The following is a 15,823-nucleotide window of genomic DNA, read 5'->3' as shown; positions in this document are numbered from 1 at the left end:
GATCAGAGTGTGTGGACCAGAGGAAGGGGAAGAAAGTCACAACTCAACAGAGGACAAACACGTCAGTCAGCCGGGCACGTGGAAGGCTACCTGGCAAAGACATTAAATCCCTCTTAGGAAAGCATGCTTTTAAGAGTGCGGCTCTGACCACCCTGTAGCAGAGGCTACAAGTCATTTACATAATAGGAAAGCCTCAGGAGGACGGTAGAGCTGTTTAATTTGGTTAGGCTAATCGTCTTCCATCCATTTCCAGTGTAATGGAGCCTCTCTCCACTGCCTCTTAAACAGGAACGCATTGGCACGATGCCACAGGACACACAAGACAGAGATGGTCTTCTTGGTCCGTCAATTCAACTCAGCTATTGGGAGGGAGGAAATTAATTAATTTACTGATAAGTAATGTAAGACATTATTTTCCATTAAAACCAATCCAGCCATATCATAGAATATAAAGCAAGATCTGCAGATACTTTTAAGATAAAAGGTAGAGCTAACACAGTGCCAGAGCCGAGAGCTGAGGGATTAAGCCCTCTCCCACATATTTCCCATCAGCCCCCTGCCAAACCAACCTAATAAAAATAAGTTTTTGATATGGATAGTCGATTCTCAATTTTATGCCAAGTGTGAATAAAAGACAAACTCCCCTGCAACATTCCTTTCAACCACACTGCCACGTGGCTGCCCCTCCTTTTTAGAAATTCCAGAGCTGCCATTAGATGCAAGAAAATGCTAGGCCACGTCAGGCCTCACCCCAGGTGTTGGTGCCCAACCCCGGAGCCCATGCTCACTGCCTTCCATATTTAAGAGAACTCCTTGGAAGGGTTTGAGGTGGCTGCTGTCGTGCAGGATGGGCCAAGAGAGGTCTTCTCACCGCTCCCTCCTTGTCCTTAGCTCTGTGTCAGAGCACCGGCCACCTTGCTCCTGTACCCCTTCTTTCAGTCCCACATCAGCTTATGAGTTCTTTGTGCTCTGTGTTCCCGGAACAGGATCTGGACCAGGTACAGCTCCATCTGGAAGAAGTGAGATTCTTTGATGTCTTTGGCTTCAGCGAAGCAGCAGGAGCGTGGCAATGCTTCATGTGCAACAATCCTGAGAAAGCGACCGGTGAGAGAGCCCTCCCTCCCTTCCTCTTGCTGCCCAGAATCGCTCGCGCCCCTGGGATCCACAGGGCCCTATGAGCCCTGCCATTCTGGCTGGCCTTCGTCCTTCCTCCTGAGCTGTAGTAATGCACAGGGGGGTGCCGGATCACCTCTGCCTCACGCTGAGAAAGGTGTCCCACCAAAGTGGGACTGAGAGAAAGGGAAGAGGTGGAGAGAGAGAGAGAGAAACATAAACCAGAAATGAGCCAGAGAAGCAACACCTTCCCTACCCCAGATGACCCTGAGGCTTAGAGAAAGACAAGCATGCTCTCAAAAGCCCCAAGGGAAGGAGACCGGACTGAAGGGTGAACGCATGCGCAAGCCCTGTCATCTCGTGGTCATCCCGCACACTCCTGCTCCATGGCGGCGCTACGTAAAAAGTGAAACATTTAAAGAGTGAGGAACTATTTGAAGAGTTCCCTCCTAGCTGTTAGTCGCCCTCTCCCGCCCTTTCTGCTGCCCAAGGAATTTGGTCTACTGACCTTGCCTAAAAATAATAATTATTAGTGAATATGAGCCACACCCTATGCTAAACATATGAGATATAGCTCATTAACCCTTACAATGATCTTATCAGGTTGGTACTAATATTATCTCCACTTTACTGATGGGGAAACTGAGGCACAGAGCAATTTGATTAACTGAGGTCACACAGGTAATAAATTAAGAGCAGCAGGATTTGAACCCGACTGACTCCAGGGCCCATGCTCATAACCATCCCACCACTCTGCCTCCTGGTTACACTTGTCCCAATCTGACCAGTGGAATTCGGTTGATGAGTCTGTCTTCAGAAAGTTATGCTGTCTTTGGAAATGGAATATTTCATCACTCATTTGCCTTCTGAGAGGACCCAGAGTTCTCAACACAGACCCTGCTCAGGAACTGCACTTTCAACCAAGAGAACAGTGTTCAAACCCTGTTGAGCCCAAAGCCACTTTGTAGGTGAGCCTTTCTTTAGAGAGCCGCAGATGACACCCCCATACCTGTTCCTTTCCTGTTAGGATTTGGGGGCCTCTTCAAGATTACCCATTGTGGCAAGTCTATTCTCTTGCTAACTGCCGAGAAGGTAAGGCTGAATGGAAACAAAAAAAAAAAGTGTGTTTATTTGCCCAGATGGAGCTGAGGGGGACTCACAGAGAGGCACCAATAAAAATGTATTACCCCACGGAAAAGGTATGGCTGGAGGATGCTGGCAGCGAAGGAGGACGGCCTATGTGAGGCAGATTGTTGGCTGATTACAATCCTTGTTGAGCGGATGCCAGAGTGAACACCCCAATTTTAAAAAGTTAATTTGAGCAAATAAGGAATTGGGGAGTTGAAAGTCTCCATTATAAAACTGTCTAATTAGACTTTATTTCACTGCTGAAAAAGACAGAGCGCGAAAGAAACTTTATTGGAGAGCATGGAGAAGTAAGGCACTTATCTTAGGGGGCTCTGAGAGACCCTTAGGAATTCTCATTCCAAGTCAGCTGAGTCCTTAGTTCAATAAATATTTCATCGTTTCTGGCCAATGGAGGCCTCAGAAAAAGGGCTGGGAGTTAAAAACACAAAGTGTTCCTTTAATATATGTTTTCTCAAATTCGCTGCCATACACTTGAAAAGAACATTTTGCAATTTACTCTTTCTTACTTGTGTTTCTCACAGTTAAATATAGACTGAGAACATACAGCAATAAAGACTCAAACAAGGCCAACAATTTTATAGCAGAACATATTGAATCAAAATGCTTGGCCCTGAAGCCTTCAGTGTGCTTAGATTTCTTTGCTCATTTCCTTTTGCTACATGAAAGGGGACGCAAGCCTGCAAGAAATCCTATTTTAAACTATTCTTTTCACCACAAACTCTTTTTTTTTTTTTAAAGATTTTATTTATTTATTCGACAGGATAGAGACAGCCAGCGAGAGAGGGAACACAAGCAGGGGGAGTGGGAGAGGAAGAAGCAGGCTCACAGTGGAGGAGCCTGATGTGGGGCTCGATCCCATAATGCCGGGATCACGCCCTGGACCGAAGGCAGACGCTTAACCGCTGTGCCACCCAGGCGCCCCTCTTTTCACCACAAACTCTTGACTCCCTGAAAAATTTATGTAGGTTGTTGATCTCATCTTGTTTTTATATAAGCATATAGATTACACATTTCATATAAGTGAAAGGTCTAACATAATACTGCTGACACATATTATTCATGGAGACCGTGTCTGCATTCATGTTCTTAAATTTTGAATTTAAATATGATTGAGAAATAAATAAGAATAACTATTTTATTATTTGGTTCTGCACAGCAAGCGTTGTACCTGCATCCCACTGTTCATTTACGTAAAGTACATTTGTTGCATTGGTTGAATGTCTTCTGAGGCTTGGGATAAAATATGAGTAAGGTGCAAGATCTCTGCTCTGAAAGGATTCGTAATCCAGTTAGGGCCAGACAGCATATATGGAAAAGTCTAGCACACACCCTTGTATGTTTATGGCAGGCAATGGATACTTGCTGAGTGAGTGAATGAATGAATAATATTGGGGAATGGCAAAATCAAATACGCCTCAAATCTTAAAGTAAGATGTTTCAAGACTGTGATTATGTGTTAATCAAATCAAATATATCACTATACCCAACCCAGTGCATCGTGAATCTGGTAAATGAAGGTTGGTGCTTCTTTCCACCTTGAGAGAAGTCACTATATATAAAACAAATGGCCGACTTCCCTAACTTAGCACCTGACATACTGTGCCTGAGTCTTGTTACCGTTCCGGGTTTTAATCAGTGCCCCCACAGGATCCAGATGCCCCTCCCAGGGTTTAGCCTCAGAGAGGAGGGGTTTAAAGAAGTAGGATTGAAGTCTAAGACAAAAGAAATTTTAAAAAATGGATTTGGATGGGTTTTTTTTTAAGTACTGACAAATGATACAACAATTGCTGTCAAGTATTCATTGTTCCAGTGTAAAATAAAAGATGCTTCGACATCTCCATGAATGAGGAATAAAACATGAGGCTTTTAGAAAATTTCAATTAGACATCAGGAAAGACACCCTAAAATATAAATCTTTCTTAACAGTGTATACCCTAAACTATGGGACTTGTTCAGAAATTGACAGCATTACACAGTCACTTAAGTACATTCCCTGCTTCAGATCAAAGTCTTATCACCCACTAACACCCCTATCAACATACAGAAATTCACAGGCATGTAATATCTGGTAGTCAGTAAAATACACTTTGAATCCAGTTAGGTACAGATGAACTCAGAGGAAAATGAATGCTAGAATAGTCTAAGGGTCCTAAAAGTATTATAATTGCTGTCATTTATCATGCTAACTATAAGCTAAGCATTTTTCTCATTATTATTGACTCCATTTTACAGAGAAGGAGACTGAAACACAAAGAGGTGAAGTAATTTTCCCAAGGTCACATAACTACCAAGGGGTCGAAACAAAATTTAACGCAGATTAATTGCTGAACCTGAAATTTCCACCTCTTGGGCAAATCCAAGTTAAGGACATGGACTATTTGAAATTCCAAGACCAATTATTCCACGATGTTATAATATCTACCTCCCTACTGACCTATTGCCCTTAAAGAAGAACAGGGACTTTGGTATGATCGTGTGTGGGAAATGATTACGTGAGGGAAATGGTTGCAGTGAAAGCTATTTCCAATCCCTCCAACTGCTGATTCAGTTTCCAATAATCACTTTATAAAAGTACAGAGTAGAGAATTAGCAAATCACTGAAATAACTCAAGAATCCTCTGAGATTTGCCTGGTGGTGTTTATTGCCAATCCCATTACTCCACATGAATGAGAGAATAGAGATTGAGCAAGTGAGTAGAACAGAACAGAACTTCCTTCTGGAAAACCTAGCAAATCCCCTTTATCAGTTGCCCTCATGCGTTGGAACTGCGAGTGCCTGTTAGCAGTAACAGTGAGTCAGCTTGACTGTCCTGGAACACATCTGGCTCTCTGTTCCATCACATTTGTCAGAAGGAGGAGGAAGAACTAGGTCGTGACTTTCTTCTTTCTTGAGACACATGGGACGCCTTTGTTCTTACACCCTACAAAAAATAACTTAGAGTCATCTCAGTTTTGGCCCCGGTGTCCTCCTCTGTAAATTGGAGCACGCCCCCGTGTGATTAAGCTCTTAGTCACCAGCTATTTAATTGTTGACTGTGCTGGTCCGTAGGAGGTCTCCTTAGCCTCTGAAAGAAAATGAAAGCTTTTTTTTTCAGAAGACCTTCTATCAGGATTCCTCTTTAGAACTTGATTTCAAATATTTATGCTATAAATGCATGCTATCCGTTTGATCACACGGGCAGATAGCGATGGTTTCAAAATGATATCAAGTAAAGAAAGGCCTCTTGTAAGATTTTCTTCACACACTGCTAGCTAACTGGTAATGGCAGTTGTGGCTTTCCTTTGCTGGACACCTTCAGCGTGGGCTGGATAATTCTCCACTCCAGATGCCAATGTGAGAATGGGCTCAATGACCTCCGAGGACCCAAGCCAGAGGCCGCAAATAGCTTTGTGAATCCATTAATATGAACCTTTTCCATTGAATTTCATTGTCGACTTTCACAGTATTTTGGAGGTGACAAAAAGAAAACCCCGTGTTGGATTTGCGTGGTGGCTAGGTTTGTCAGGTGAGGCCTTCCCTCCTGCTACCTGTGTGAGAACATGGTCTTACGTGCTCAGTGTTGGTAGAGCTCTAAAAGTGATGTGGTGCTGTGTTCTTGTCTATATACTGTCAGTGACTACTGAGTATGCCTTCCCTACGTAAAATTGAACCCCAGCTTGTTGTGCAAAGATACTTTCTATTAATGACAAAATGAAGACCCTCATATTGACTCAGATAAATCATTATCCTGAAGTCATTTTCCTTATCCCCTTCTTCCCATTTTCCTGTTTTATGCCTTTCTGGCATGGGCATGCCTCTCCTTTTTAAACCTTCCCACACACTCACACCTCTCTCTCACAACACACACATGCTTGCATGTGGGCACACACAGTGGTATACACTGACACACCATTCCCCCCCCCCAGATAATAAAGTCCTCTCCTCTGTTCTTTCTGTTCTCGGCCCACACTTCTGCAATGGCCACAGCATGTTGTTATCAATCTCCCCCACTAGACATTGAACGAGAGGAGAGGAGCTATGGTTTGTTCATCCTTGTATGCCCTACCCAGTACCCAGCATACAGTAGTGGTCAACAAGTATTTGGCATATGGGTGGACTATTGAGTAATTCGCAGATAATAATGTAAGTGATAGGATGACTATGGAAAATACAGGCTTTGTTTTAAAATGTAACTTTAAAATCTAATACTTTCTCAAGATTAAATAAACACTGAACTGAAACCTTAAAGTAGCAACTTTTGAAAAATTAATGTTTATAAGAAGAAAATGTTGCCGTGCACAGGATTTTAACCTACCCAATTCTAATATTTTACTAAAAGGTCTCAATACACACAGAGTCCATAGTAAACTTGCTAGTAACACGTGAGCCTCAATGGGAAATAACCTAAGATTAGCGCCCTTCAGGGGCTAATTTCTATTCTTCGTGTCCCGTCATTTTCCTAATCCTTCTGCCTTTTCATATGGGGTCAACAATCTTATCTTGAAATAGGATAAAACTGTCTGATAGGCTTATACTGGCAGCCAAGCATTAGTCACCCCATGGTTCTCCACAAATAAATCATCGTGCATGGAAATGTGTCCTTTTCCACTTGGAGAATGCTTTGAGTCCAGCCAATCTATGGGGGAGGAGAAGCATGCCTTCAAAAGGCAGACTGGAGTGAGTAAACTAATCTCTTATCACTATACCGGCTTAAGATAACATTGATTTAAAGAATTTTTATGTAGCTCCTAAATAAAGCACTTAATATATTTCTTTTTTTTTTAAGATTTTATTTATTTATTTGATAGAGAGAAAGAGCACAAGCAGGGGGAGAGGCAGGCAGAGGGAGAGGGAGGAGCAGACTCCCCGCTGAGCAGGGAGACCGATGCGGGGCTCAATCCCAGGACCCGGGGATCGTGACCTGAGCCGAAGGCAGACGCTTAACTGACTGAACCACCCAGACACCCCAAAGCACTTAATATATTTCAAAAGAACTCTAGTCATCACCTTTCAGAATAACCCTAACTTTTTATTTACCTATATAAACACATTAGGAAACAAATTTGTTTTTCAGCCACAAACTCACCTTTATAAATGACATGCAGGTGCTTTTAGCAGCCACAGAAAATAAAGTCATCAAATACTCAAGAGGGTGGTAATATTCTGTGTAGGATCTCATCCTTCCCACCTTCTCCTATACATGACACTTTCTTACCTATTCTGTTTCTTCCTCCCAACTGAATCCTCCCATTGGCTTTTTTAAAAACTTGTTTTATTTAAACTCAATTAGTTACCGTATAGTGTATCATTAGTTTCAAATGTAGAGTTCAGTTATTCATCCATTGCATGTAACACCCAGTGTTCATTACATCACATGCCCTCCTTAATGCCCATCACCCAGTTACCCCATCCCCCTACCCACCTCCCCTCAAGCAACCCTATTTGTTTCTTAGAGTTAAGAGTCTCTTATGCTTTGCCTCCCTCTCTGATTTTGTCTTATTTCATTTTTCCCTCACTTCCCGTACGATCCTGTTTTGTTTCTTAAATTCCACATATGAGTAAAACTATATGATATTGTCTTTCTCTGATTGGCTTATTTGGCTTAGCATAATACCCTCCAGTTCCATCCACTTCTTTGTAAATGGTAAGATTTCATCCTTTCTGATGGCTGAGTAATATTCCTGTGTGTGTGTGTGTGTGTGTGTGTGTGTGTGTGTGTGTGTGTGTACCACTGCTTTATCTATTCATCTGTCGATGGACATCTGGGCTCTTTCCATAGTTTGGCTATTGTGGACATTGCTGCTATAAACATTGGGGTGCAGGTGACCCTTCAAATCACATTTGTATCCTTTGGGTAAATACCTCATAGTGCAATAGCTGAGTCATAGGGGAGCTCTATTTTTTACTTCTTGAGGAATCTCCATACTGTTTTCTAGAGTGGCTATACCAGCTTACATTTCCACCAACAGTGTAGGAGGGCTCCCCTTTCTCTGCATCCTCACCAACATCTGTTGTTTTCTAGCTTAATTTTAGTCATTCTGACTGGTGTGAGGTGGTATCTCATTGTGGTTTTGATTTGTATTTCCCCGATGCTGAGGGATGGTGAGTATTTTTTCATGTGTCTGTCAGCCATTTGTATGTCTTCTTTGGAGAAATGTCTGTTCATGTCTTCTGCCCATTTCTTGACTGGATTTTTTGCTTTTTAGGTGTTGAGTTTGATAAGTTCTTTATAGATCTTGGGTACTAACCCTTTATCTGCTAAGACATTTCTAAAAAGCTTCTCCCATTCTTTAGGTTGTGTTTTGGTTTTGTCAACTGTTTCCTTTGCTGTGCAAAAGCTTTTTATCTTGATGAAGTCTTGAGTTCATTTTTTCTTTTGTTTCCCTTGCCTTTGGAGATGTGTCCAGCAAGAAGTTGCTGCAGCTGAGGTCAAAAAGTTGCTGCCTGTGTTCTCTTCTAGGGTTTTGATGGATTCCTACCTCACATTTAGGTCTTTCATCCATTTTGAGTTTATCTTTGTATGGTATAAGGAAATGGTCCAGTTTTATTCTTCTACATGTGGCTGTCCAATTTTCCCAACACCATTTGTTGAAGAGACTGTCCTTTTCCCGTTGGATATTCTTTCTTGCTTTGTTGAAAATTAGTTGACCATAGAGTTGAGCGTCCATTTCTGGGTTCTCTATTCTTTTCCATAGATCTATGTGTCTGTTTTTGTGCTAGTAACATATTATCTTGATGATTATAGCTTTGTAATAGAACTTGAAGCCTGGAATTGTGATGCTACCAGCTTTGGTTTTCTTTTTCAACATTCCTATGGCTATTTGGGGTCTTTTCTGGTTGCATACAAATTTTAGGACTATTTGTTCCAGCTCTGTGAAAAATGTTGATAGGGATTACATTGAATATGTAGATTGCTCTGGGCAGCATAGACATTTTAACAATATTTATTCTTCTAACCCATGAGCATGGAATGTTTTTCCATTTCTTTGTGTCTTCCTCAATTTCTTTCATAAGTGTTCTATAGTTTTCAGAGTACAGATCCTTTACCTCTTTGGTTAGGCTTATTCCTAGGTATCTTATGGTTTTTGGTACAATACTAAATGGGATTGATTCCTTAATTTCTCTTTCTTTTGTCTCATTGTTAGTGTGTAGAAATGCAACCTGATTTCTGTGCATCGAGTTTATATCCTACCACACTGCTGAATTTCTGTATGAGATCTAGCAATTTTTGGGTGGAGTCTTTTGGCTTTTCCACATAAAATACCATGTCATCTGCGAAGCGTGGGAGTTTGACTTCCTTTTTGCCAATTTGAACGCCTTTTATTTCTTTTTGTTGTCTTATTGTTGAGGCTAGGACTTCTAGTACTATGTTAAACAATAATGGTGAGATTAGGCATCCTGTCGTGTTCCTAACCTTAGGGGAAAAGCTCTGTTTTTCCCCATTGAGAACGACATTCGCTGGGGGCTTTTCATAGATGAATTTTATGATATTGAGGTATGTACCCTCTCTCCCTACACTGTGGAGAGTTTTAATCCAAGAAGGATGCTGTGTTTTGTCAAGTGCTTTTTCTGTATTAATTGAGAGGATCATATGGTTCTTGTCCTTTCTTCTATTAATGTGGTTTATCACACTGATTGATTTGTGGATGTTGAACCATCCTTGCAGCCCAGAAGTAAATCCCACTTGGTTGTGGCGAACAAGCGTTTTAATGTACTGTCGGATCCTATTGGCCAGGATCTTGGTGAGAATTTTTGCATCCATGTTCCTCAGGGATATTGGTCTGTAATTCTCCCTTTTGATGAGGTCTTTGTCTGGTTTTAGGATCAAGGTAATGCTGGCCTCATAGAAGGAGTTTGGACGTTTTCCTTCTGTTTCTATTTTTTGAAACAGCTTCAGAAGAATAGGTACTAATTCTTCTTTCAATGTTTGGTAGAATTCCCCTGGGAAGGGAATTGCAGGAATCAAAAAACTCCCAACGAACAAGAGTCCAGGTCCAGATGACGCCCACCGACTTTTATACGTGCACTGTGGCTTATCTTCTCCTTTCCCTCCACCTATTTCCCCACCGCTCACCTCCTCTAAGACTAAAGAGGTGTCAGTGCTCTCTCTGCATTCCTTTGCCACTTTCCCCTCCTGACCCAACCCTCTCTAATCTAGCCAGATTCGGAGTCAGCCAGGTTCAGGCCGCCCTCTCATGCACTGTGTGTGCCTCAGTCCTTGCATTACTGACTTTGAGCAGCGCTCAGGTCTGCTGACCCCTTCCACCTCCTTCCAACATTCTCTCCCCTTAGCTGTGTGATGCAGCGCTCTGGTTTCCTTCCTACTCTCCAGATATTCCTTCTCAGCCCCCTTTCTGGGCCGCCTTCCCCCATCCAGATATTCATGGCGGAGAGCCCTGTCCTCCTCACCGTACACTGTCTCCACGGTGAGCCTTCCCGGGGTCTGCAGCTTCGGCAGCCGCTTCTCTGAGACCACTTCCGCATGTATGTCTGCACTGCTGGCCTCTCCTCCCGCCTCTGGACTTACACCTTCCATCGCCTACTGGGCTGCTTCAAATGCATCTCATACTCGTTTCATTTAAATTAAACTCATGGTGGTCCCACCTTTGCCCCTGAAAAAGGCTGTTCTCTTCCAGCATTCTCTATGTGAGTAAGTATAACAACGGTCATTCCACAGCACCAGTCAGAGACCTGCTGCCCTCTCCCTACCTCCACCCTGTCCCTCACCCCGCACTGTGGGTTTGACCTTCTCAATGGCTCTCAACTCTGTCTGCTTCTCTCCATCACATAGAACAAAGACACTATCACCTCTTACCTAAAATAATGGACATAGCCTCCTAACTAAGCTACTCTGGACGCTTCCATTGGCCTCGCATGCTGCAGCCAGAATGGTCTCATCAAAGCGCAACTCTGATGGTTCCACCCCCGCTGCGTGAAACCTTACAACAGCTTCGCACAGCTCTTAGCTTAAAGACCAGACTCTATAATACGCCCCTCACAGCCTCACATGCAATGGTCTCTCTCGTCCTCTGCAGCCTCATCTTGTCCCCTATGTCATCTATTCTCTCTCTGCTCGGACTAGAAGGATCTTCTTTCAGTTTCTCATACACGCCATACTTCTTCCTGCTTCTGGGCTTTTGTATGGAGTGCCCTTTCTCCCCTCCTCATCTGGTTAATAGAGATCTTAGCCTTCCCATTACAATTCAAATTCACTGCCACAGGGAAGCCTTCTGTGGCCTCTCAGGTCCTCAAAGCCCTTCAGACTTCTTCTCATGAGAATTGTTACACCTGCTGTCTTGTTTTGTTTTGTTTTTTATATGTAGTTATTTTATTAATGTCTATTTCCTCCGGTAAACAGTAAATTCTATGAAGGGAACTCTCCTCATCCATCCATCGTCAGCCCCTAGCACACAGTGCTCAGTAAATATTTACCAAATAAGTGAACGTCCGAAGTTTGTATCATCTCAGAAAATTTTTAGTAAAATTTTTCTCAGGCAAATGGTGACACAAAACAAATTAATGAATTCACAGTGATTCATTTTAAGAGACAAAGGTATTCATAGGATAACATTTCCAGTGTAATTTTTGTGCCAAATGTATTCTTTGAATAGATAACATCTTCTTAAATAAGTTCTTTTCAAAAGTAATATGGGAAATTATTTTGTTTAACAGAAAGTGAGATATAAACTTATATATATCTATCTCACACACAGCTTCCAATGCAGATATTGTAAGATTTCTATTTATTGCCAAAAGGTTTGAACCACAACTGATGGAACTGTGTTAAATCATTCTACAGAAGCATGGTAGACAACACCTTAAGATGTTCTAATATACCATGAATGTACAGGGGGCTGGGTCAATGGCTAGGATGTGCTCGACTTGCACGACCCAAACAAGCTGACAAGTAAGTATGTCAGCTCTCTCTTTCCCTGCTCGAGGAGAGCAGGGTACACAGGCAGTGTGGGAAAGCACTCCACATTTACAACTGTCTAAATCCTATGGCCAGTTTTCCCAGCAAGACCTATCCATGAGATCTAAATTAATGGAATGGCAGTGTAGACCCAACATAAGAAATGTGTGTGGAACCCTTTCTCATTCAAAGTTCCATCCTCAAATTGAGCCATTGTCTTCATTCACTTCCACTCTCCCTGATCTTTTCCCATTGGTCCCTCTCAGTCATACTGGTTACGGCTGGGCCAGCCTTCACTGTTAGCTGCCCATAAAGACACAAAGGTGATCATGCCTGCTGCACAGAACTATTGAACAGATTACCTTCTTAGCAAGAGGCTTTAGAATTTTTGTTTCACTGATGATACAATGAGCCAAATTCCATGAAAATTGATTCCGAGCATTTTTCCTGTAACTCTACTGATTTAAGCCAAGGACATGCGTATTATCTTATACCGCTATCCTGTTTTTCAATTTCATGGAAAGGTCATAACAATTTTCTTCCCATTATTGGTTTTGCAGTTTAACTATTTTGTGTATTACGTGACCTATTACTTTCATCTGCCATGAGGCTGCTTTCATTTCCTAGAAGTTCTCCAGCTACATGAGAATTACCTAGGGATCTTGTTAAAAATGTAAGGTCCCCCTTGGGGCGCCTGGGTGGCACAGCGGTTAAGCGTCTGCCTTCGGCTCAGGGCGTGATCCCGGTGTTATGGGATCGAGCCCCACATCAGGCTCCTCCGCTATGAGCCTGCTTCTTCCTCTCCCACTCCCCCTGCTTGTGTTCCCTCTCTCGCTGGCTGTCTCTATCTCTGTCGAATAAATAAATAAAATCTTTAAAAAAAAAAAATGTAAGGTCCCTCACCCCACCCCAAAATTATGATTCAATAGGTTTGGATGGTACGTTGGAATATGCAGTTTAACAAACCAGCAAGTAACTCCAAAGTAGGTGGCCCTCAGAATACAGTGAGGAAGACATTGCTCCATAAGCTTATAAAATAGTAGTTCTGAGGCTTCTTTAGATCAACATTTCAGTGACAGACGGAGAGCCTAAAAAGCATACTACGTTTTTTGTTTTGCTTTGTTTTATTAAAAAGATTTTATTTATTTATTTGAGAGAGAGAGGGAGAGAGCACGAGTGGGTGAGGGACAGGCGGAGAAGCAGACTCCCCACTGAGCAGGAAGCCCAATGTGGGGCCCAATGTGGGGCCCGATCCCGGAACTCTGGGATCGCAGCCCTAGCGGAAAGGAGATGCTCAACAGACTGAGCCACCCAGGCACGCCATGTTTGTTTGGTATACTACACTTTGATAGGTATAATGTTATTGAGGAAGGAAGCCATTCAGTTACATGTGAAAGTGTCCTCAGTGGGCTGCTGTCAAATTGAGTTTGTCTGTCCTATTCTGAACCCCACAGCATCTTGTAGAATGTTGCAAAATCTATGCTGGATTATGCGTCCTCATTCATTCACTACTGATACAGAAATAAGGCACCTTAAAACACTGCCTAGATACCCATTAGAAACATGACATTTGTTATGATCCTTAGTGATTTCTAAAACCACAGACACTCGGTTTACTAAATGTGGCTTCTATGCCCTCCTCATGTAATGCTTCTATCCCTCCTTAAGCATTTCCTCTATAATTAGAATTGGCTTTATTAGAACTGGCATGCGATACAAAAAATCAGTAAAACCATGGAAAGGAATTCAAGTAAATCTGAGACTTTCTATGCATACAAAGAAATTCCCCACAGACTGTATAGGAGTTGTAATTTCCAGAAGAAGTAATTTCAAGGGAAATTTTTTAAAAAATACTTTTTCTCTGTTTGTATTGAAAAACTAAGTATTTGAGATTTATATTTTTTTCTTCCAGAATATGTCTTCTTTTGAAGGTATTTATCATTAATGATCAGGAAATAATATCTAAGAATTCAAATATCGCAAATGAAATTCATGACAGTCCAATTATGGCTTTTTCATGCACCGGGCAATGCTTTCAAGACAAAAGTTATAGAAACCAAAAAAGCACACAGTTTAAGGGATTTCCAAATCTAGATGGAAGTCACTATGCAATGTGGATAGTAGTTTATATGGAGGTTACCATCCACTGTCATAAGAACAAGCAGGAAGTTTGTAAGAAAAGGGAGCAACTGCAGATGATGTGGAAAACACTCCCAGTGCAGCCCAGTCCATACTGGATTGGCTTGAAAATGGCAGTCCTGGTGAATACATGAATTAGTTACACAAAAGCAGAAGAATTCACCTCCCTTTTAGGACTCTTTGAATTGCCTATCAAACCTTAACTTCAAAGCCTGAAGACCTTGAATCTTAAAAGTGTTTCCTGTCTCACTTGAATTCTCTCCTTTCCTAACACCTTCTTGTAGATTTCACTCAGTCTTGATTTGAGGGAGGAAGGCAGGTTTTATCCTGAAGCCATTAGGATATGGTATTTATAAAAACCATCTGTTCATCATCACAATAAAAGGATGATGATGATCCTTTTATGTTGTTGATGATGATGATATCATGACCACGATGATAGTAGCTACTATTTATTGATCCCTTACAATATACCAGGCATTTGGTTAAGCAAGGCCACTGTTAACCTTAATGGCACTTTATTTATGGTGGATGAAATCCACTTGGGGGTGTATGGCTTGAAGAGCAAAAGAAAAGCTGAATTTCAGCCTCTCCTCACCACCTTGGCTGCATGCTCCTGTGCAGTGAACAACCTGCACAGCCATCCATGGTGGCCCTGTTGTTAAGCAAGACAACTCTAGAGAGGATAAAGCTGAAGCTCAGTGAAGTAACTTGCATTAGACCAGTCTGGTGTTTAGTAGCAGATTCTGGACTTCTGCTGAGCTCTGGCTCCGGAGTCACTGCCCTTACCCCATAAACTGTACGCGTGTCCCAGAGAAAGTTTTTGGAATAGCCCTGGGTGGTCTACTATAGTGGTGAGTAAGCATGGCATTCAGCGTACTGTTTAAATAAGTTATAAATGGCTAAAGACACATTCAGAATTGCAAGAAACCCTAAAACAGGATGGAGACCTTGAATCATTGAACTCTAGTGCTCTTGAGATAAAAAAGAGTTGTGTGACTACAGAAATTATTATTTTTCATTATGGTGCATTACAAAGCCTTAGATTCTACTTTGCACAATGTCCAAGGATCTTTCGGATTGGTCTCTCCTTGATTTTCACACCATCTCTGTCCCTCCAAGTCCCACCAGGCTCCCATCACATAGAATGAGTTAGTTGCTAGAAGGCATTGCACAACCCTTCTCTAAGCCTTGGCCTTTTGCCTGTTTGTTTGTTTGTTTGTTTGTTTTTGTCTTTGTTTTTTCAATATACCTCTTCTCTCTTCACCTTCATCACTGTTATTTGTTCTTCAGAATTTAGCTCAGACACATTTGCTGCAGGAAGCTTTCTTGCTTCCTCTGCCCGTTTAAGAAGAGGTGCCTCTCCAGTGTGTTCCAGTCTCCCTTATCTCTGGCTTTCAGTTACAAGTGACCACTAGGGACAAAGGCAGAAGATCAGAGGGAGGGAGCAGAGTGAGGTGGGTTATTTATTCCCAGCATCCCCTCTGCTTGGTCACTGTAGGTTGACTGTGTCCTATGCCCAAGGCCAC

General features: G+C 42.1%; 1 protein-coding gene across 3 annotated transcripts in view; it reads left to right on the top strand.

The window, feature by feature from the left end:
* The window catches only part of VEPH1 (ventricular zone expressed PH domain containing 1), a 224,923-nt gene that overhangs the window by 192,181 nt on the left and 16,919 nt on the right, over positions 1 to 15,823 (top strand). For all 3 annotated transcript variants that reach the window (XM_087870310.1, XM_045811893.2, XM_045811845.2), the window contains one exon: positions 987 to 1,104. In XM_087870310.1, the coding sequence (XP_087726436.1) occupies positions 987 to 1,104 (118 nt within the window). The remainder of the gene's footprint in view (positions 1 to 986; positions 1,105 to 15,823) is intronic.

The sequence above is a fragment of the Ursus americanus genome, chromosome 20 (assembly GCF_024610735.1).
Source record: "Ursus americanus isolate L20-20 chromosome 20, mUrsAme1.1.p, whole genome shotgun sequence".
Taxonomy (NCBI): Eukaryota; Metazoa; Chordata; class Mammalia; order Carnivora; family Ursidae; genus Ursus; species Ursus americanus.
The sequence above is the reverse complement of the archived record's forward strand: the minus strand, read 5'-3'. Positions and strand labels throughout refer to the sequence as shown.